Source organism: Lynx canadensis, chromosome X (genome assembly GCF_007474595.2).
Source record: "Lynx canadensis isolate LIC74 chromosome X, mLynCan4.pri.v2, whole genome shotgun sequence".
Taxonomy (NCBI): domain Eukaryota; kingdom Metazoa; phylum Chordata; class Mammalia; order Carnivora; family Felidae; genus Lynx; species Lynx canadensis.
This window is the reverse complement of record NC_044321.2, coordinates 15,608,594-15,614,593: the sequence shown is the minus strand read 5'-3', so window position 1 is coordinate 15,614,593 and position 6,000 is coordinate 15,608,594. Positions and strand designations below refer to the sequence as shown.

At 52.0% G+C, this 6,000-nt stretch overlaps 1 protein-coding gene across 1 annotated transcript in view; it reads left to right on the top strand.

Moving 5' to 3' along the window:
- The first annotated feature begins 2,653 nt into the window (after positions 1-2,653).
- The window catches only part of SH3KBP1 (SH3 domain containing kinase binding protein 1), a 334,711-nt gene continuing 331,364 nt past the window's right edge, over positions 2,654-6,000 (top strand). Inside the window, exon 1 of the mRNA XM_030304713.1 lies at positions 2,654-2,927. Within this exon, the coding sequence (XP_030160573.1) occupies positions 2,924-2,927 (4 nt within the window). The 5' untranslated portion in view covers positions 2,654-2,923. The remainder of the gene's footprint in view (positions 2,928-6,000) is intronic.

The window sequence follows — 6,000 nt, the reverse complement described above, 5'->3', positions numbered from 1 at the left end:
AACCAACCGAGTCCTCCAGGCGCCCCCGTCAGCAGCTGGATTTGAATCTTGACATTAAGTGCCCCTGTGCTGGTCACCAAAAGTTCCTAGAAGGAAAAATAAAAGTACAATTGGAACAATTCATGAAAACCAAACAGTAAGTGTGGGGGAGGTGCGGGGGAGAATGTCCATTTTTGTAATTTAGAGAAACTTAAAATGGAAAAAACCGTACAGTGTTTTGAGTAGAATTCATACCATTTAGTTTACTTAAGGCATTAAAATTAGGGCAGAGCTCAGGATTTTCAAAAATCTTAAGTCTTGCCAGCAGTCATTTGTGATGAAATGACAAATTTCTCCATGCAGGAAGCCTACCCAGATCAAGGAGCAGGGTCCCAGTTCTCTGATTCTAGAAGGAAAAGGTAAGACTTGAAATAGACCAGAGTCAAAACAAGACACAAAAGTTCAGGTGGTCTGTCTTCACCTATGAAAAGCTGGGGGGCGGGGCGGGGAAAGGAAACAAGACTGTCTTCCCCAAGTAGGACAGAGAGAGGAGTAAGATTAGGCAGGACATGAGACAAGCTGTTGATTTTTTTTTTTTTTGAGCCCTACAGAGTTCAGTCACCAGTTTACTGGTTTAGGTGTATTGGTCTCTGCAATGTCCAGGTAAGCCACGAATCACTGACACTGTTCAAAGACTTTGGGCCCACTGCTCTGAGAACGCATGGGGTAGCCAGCCAAGAATCCTCAGCACCAAGATGCTATCCCACCACAAGCCCAGCTCAGCTCTTTCCTTGTTGAAACATGCCCAGTCACTTTCAGAACCCTGAGTCTTCTTGAGAGGCGGATAAGGAAGCCCAGTAACCCTGGCCTTAGCAAAAACAATCATGCCTGGAATCAGGCAGATCCCAGAGCAGTTCTGGGTGAGGCTCAAGAAAAAGAAAGTCCCAGTAACAGTGGGCTTTAGCCATGCCCTACGAGTTTCAGTGTTTGTTGACTCTAAGATCCTATCGCAAGGCCTCATCGCCCTGATATGCCAAGGCATGTAATGAGTGAGGCACCAAGGATCCTGGAGCAGGTATAATGAGTATTCATCTGGGCCTTTAACACTTCAAATTCTTAATTTCCATGTTCTTTAATTGTTAGAAGTCTGCATTGATGTCGCTACTACCTTCTCAGTAGCTCCGTGGACGGGTCTTCTCCCCTTTGATTACTCTCCTGTTTACATTGCTCTGACACACAAGAAAAGCATTTAGAAAGATGATTCTGCTGATCTCTTGTTGGTAAGACTCGTTGGGAGGTTTTTTTTCATAAAACTAATGAAACAATTATAAGTACATCTTTCTGCAGAAATCCCAGGATGTAACCAATTTACTAGAGTTGCCCCAACATCATGGGTGAGGTATGAAGACAGATCTATATTGGGTAGGGGGGTCAGCTTTTATTTGTCACCGCTGGGTCCACTAACCTTCAGCCCCCTCCATTTTCCAGGGGCCAATGATTTAATTTCTTAATTGTTTTATTTTCTCTTTTTGAATGTCTCCCATCTATTTCACTATCTCGTCCTACCACCAGATGGTGGAAAGGGAAAAGGAAATAACCTGATGGTAAATGAATGTGGTGCTGGCTGGCAAAGTATTTATGGCGAAAGGTTTGTAGTGGTGAATGGACCCAAAAAGGATCTTGTGAGTTACCTATGAATGCCCTGTTTTCATTTCAGTGCCCATTCAAAGGTCGGCTGTGCAGGTCTGGGGGGGTGGGGGGGTCAATGTGGCACAATACCTTGCTGGGGAGGGAGCCAGCCCTTGCCTCAGGAGATTCTTGGGAACATCAGCGCCTGGGAACAGAGCTGAGCAACCCAATCCTACCTGGCCAAGGCACGGGGGTGCGCGGTTAGGGGTCCCCGTGAGGGTCGGTGCGAGGTGGTGTGCCCCACCGGCCCCTCTGCACCTTTCTCTGTCTTTCCGTATCTCCGTTCCACCGCCTCCTATACGCCGAATTCGCACTTGGCCTGCCTTTCCCATGCTGCCCTGAATGGATGTGGCATTTCCATCCCTCCATAGAGACCCCTTCTCCTGCCTTCCCAACAGCTCCCTCAGTGAAAGCTTAATCTGGGTTGCCTCGATCTCCGATCCCCGGGGTTACCTGCCGTCACCCTCAGCAGGTGTTCATTCCCTCACCTAGCCATGGTCTCCCCTACCCCAGCCCGTACACCTCTAGTCGCACCCTCCGGATCGGCCGCTTCCACCTTCTTTCCCACGTGCCCTTCCACTCGGACGCCCCCTCCCCCACGACCCCCCTTCCAGTCTCGAGGAGTCTCGCGGCATTTCCCCGGGCGTTAGCCGAGCCGCCTCGGGTGTGGGGTGGCCTCGTAGAGCAGGGTCCCTCCCCAGCGGGCGGTGAAGGGGGCGCCCGAGCGCCGCAGCCGCAGGGAGGCCGGGGGCGCCTGCCCCGGCCCCGCCCCGGCCAGGCCCCGCCCACCGCGGGCCCGCCCCTCACTGGCCCCGCCCCCGCCTCGGCGGCCGCGCGTCCCCGGCAGGCCGAGCCGCAGGAGCCGCGGCGAGGAGGGGGGCGAGCGGGCTGCGCGGCCGCGGCTGCCGGGCGCTGGGCTGGGCGGCGCTTCTTCTCCTTTTTTTTTTTTTTTTTTTTCGCAATTTCCACTCGCGGGGAGCAGGAAACCCGGCGCAGCCGGGCGCAGCGGGCCGCGATGCAGCAGCAGCAACAGCAGCAACAGCAGGAATCACCCCGGGGCAGCAGCGGCAGCAGCAGCAGAGGCAGCAGCGGGCGGCGCTGAGCCGCCGCCGCCGTCGCTACTGAGGAGAAAGCCGGCCCAGCCGCCGCCGCGTTCGGACCCCTGCGCCCCGAGCCCTGATCCCGGAGCCCGACCCCCGCGCCCGCCTCCGCCAACTTTCACGCTGCCTCGGCGGCCCGGCCCGGCTCGACGCCAATGGGTGAGTAGGGGGCTGCCGGCGCCCCGGTGCCCGGGCGCCCACCTCAGCCTGAGGGCGGCGCGCCTGTCCCGGGACTGCGGAGTCGGGAGGGCGCTCCGGGGGCAGGGCCCCGGCGGTGACACCGCGGTGGGCACTCTGCCTACCTCGCGCACCCCCGTTCACTCCCACTCGCGTCCCTGCCGAGCCCGCGCGGCACCGACCGGAACCCCGCGGGGTCCTGGGCGGAGGATCGCGGGCCGGCCCGGGGCGGCTGAGGCTGAGGGATGCAGGGGGTGTGGTTGGTTCTTCGGGTGGGCGGGGAGAGTTTTGTCTTGGCCATTTTCTCGCCCCAGCGCGCCCTTCTCTGCGCTGAGGACGTGGGTAATGGGAGCTGGTGGGCTCCGGCCCTGCGCGGGGGTTCGCGTTGTCTGTCCCTGGCCCCGCCGCGGGGGAAGCCAGAATCTCGGGGTCTCGGCGCGGCCAGGGACCGAGTTGCGTTTGCTGGGGGACGACGTGGTGGTGGGGGGGGGGGTGCGGGAAACGCCCCAGTACCCGGCTTGGCGTGCCATCCTCGGGTCCTGAGCGCCTGACGCGTCTCCCTTGGCGCCCCTCTTCTTCCCGGCCCTGACCCTCTCTCTGCCTGCCTTCTCTCAGCCTGGTGAGCTCTCCGCTGCGTGATGCTCAGAGGGCACTTCCTACATCCTCTAAGTCTGAAGGCTTGGGGAACTGGAGCCGGTGATCCAGTCCTCGATTTACTGGTGGAACATCAGTTCCAAGTAGGCAACTAACCATTAGGCCCCCTGGGTCCCATCTGGTGTAGACTGGCACATTGGAGCCACCTTGCCCAGAGGATGTGGCACCTTATTGGGCAAAGGACTTGTGATTGCCTGGGCGAGTAATCGTGTGGCCCATCCAGTTAATGTTCTTGCTGGCAGCCGATCTCTGTCTTTCATGCCTTTGGCAGATAATTTTAGGTGTTTCTAGGCCAGGCATAGGAAGGCTGTAGATGACGATAAATCATAATAAAGTGAGACCTTTCTGTGGGCAGGTAATAGGATTTGAGTAGGCGAGTCCAACAGTGATAGGTCAGCGGTCATAGGATGCTCCTGAAGACGGATGCAGTGGAAAAGGGGAGGTTTAACCCAATCAGTTGTTGACAGGCAGTTAAAATCCCATTTGTGGTCACTGCCATAAATGGTTTTCCTTTTCTAAAGTGGTGGCCATCCAATGGCCTCTCAGCTTCAATGTCACTTTTTTCTCAGTGCCCTTCTCTGGTCCCTGCACCACCTCCAGTCTATATTAGTTTCTCTGTCACCCTTCTCCTCTAGCACCTTTTTAAAAAGAGCGGTATTACATATTTATTTGAGTGTAACATTTATCTTCCCTACTGTAAGCTCCATGACTGTAGGGACAGAACTGCGTGGGTGCCGTTTTGCTCGGCGCTGTTTTCTTTGGTGCTTGGTATGGAGCAGGCCCTGAATAAATATTTATTGAATAAATGAATGAATGAGGGGGTATGAAACCCTCCTACTTGGTGGAAGACAAAATGCTTAGCTCAACACTCTTGTTTTGCTTTGCCATCTAATAAGATGATTTAGTTTATTAACAGAGGCATATACTTTAAACATTACTGATTACTTGAGTAACAGGTTGGTTTTTCCTGAGGTAACTGAAAGTGATTATTTTGATCACCTTTCCTTTTTTTGTGGGTCCCGAGAAGGTTGGACAAAAAAAGAAGTTAGATCCAAATGTCTTCTCCTGTGGCTGGACTGTGCTTTCTGTATCTCAGTGGGAAGAGGAGTCCAGTTTAAGAAGAAACAGACCTGTTTATTATTCGAGTCTGAACTGTTTTCATTATCCAGAGCCTCCTAAGAAAATTAGAGACTGCTTCTGCAGTTTATAGTCCTTTCAAGCTTAATCTTTTTTTTTTTTTTTTTTTTTACTGTAACCATTACAAAAGGGAGGGGGTGCAGAAACTGATTTTCATTTGTTTCAGGCGTTACTGCTTAGAGGCGATAAGATTAAAATGAATGCTGTCATTTAATTATTTAAAATGTTTATAGTGGGGCTTAAGATGCCCATAGTTGTTTATGGCTAAAGATCGCCTGCTATTTTCTAAAGCGTCTTCAGCAGTGTATTTGGGATGAAGTACAGGTAGGTAACAGTTCATTCTGCATGTCTTCCGATGGGGCCACCTAACAGTGCCGTTTCTGAAGCAGGTGTGTGTGTACACACAGGCGCCGCCCCCTTCCCCATCCCCAAGTCTCCTTGGTTTGCAAAAGATTTGTTCAGTGTATCAGTTTGATACATTTGCGTTCTCACCTGGCCTGGGAATGATTTTTCTGTTGATGGCGAACACAGTAAAACTGTCTTATGTAGTCTTTAATCTGAAAAAAACCTGAAGTGAAGCCAGTTAGTTGTAAAATGGCCTCTTAATGGAAGCCCGCTCAGAATGTGCCCTCGGAACTTGCAGGCAGATGCCTACAGTGCCAGATACGGGCAGAGCCTCTTGTAATTATGATCACACAAATGTTAATGATCCCAATCTGTGAACAGTGAAAGATTTGCAAGCCCAGCAAATGATTTTTGTTTAGAAAACTCCAGAGTAACAACAAAGTTTGGACTGTTTTCAGCAATGTATTGTTTTGGTGAGAGATTGCTTTACGCTAAACTAAAGCGAAAATGAATGCAATGCATTGACCTTCACAGTCTAAAGTTAGAATTGGAAGAAAGACTCCACCTTTATCATTCATCACCTTTACTTTGCCCCTTCACGTCCATCAGGACACAGGCAGAACCTTGCTACCTCGCTGGTTGCACAGACCTTCAGTTCTTTTTGCATTACTGATATTTTCTCATCAGCTCTTATGTTTGAAATTGTTTTTTTTTAATGTTTATGTGTTTATTTTGAGCAAGCGAGAGAGAGAGAGAGAGAGAGAGCATGAGCAGGAGAGGGACTGAAAGAGAGGGAGAGAGAGGGGCTCCCAAGCAGGCTCCTCACTGCCCGTGCATAGCCCGATGTGGGGCTCAATCCACGAACCAGGAGAATCATGACCTGAGCCGAAAACAAGAGTCAAGACGCTTAACTGACTGA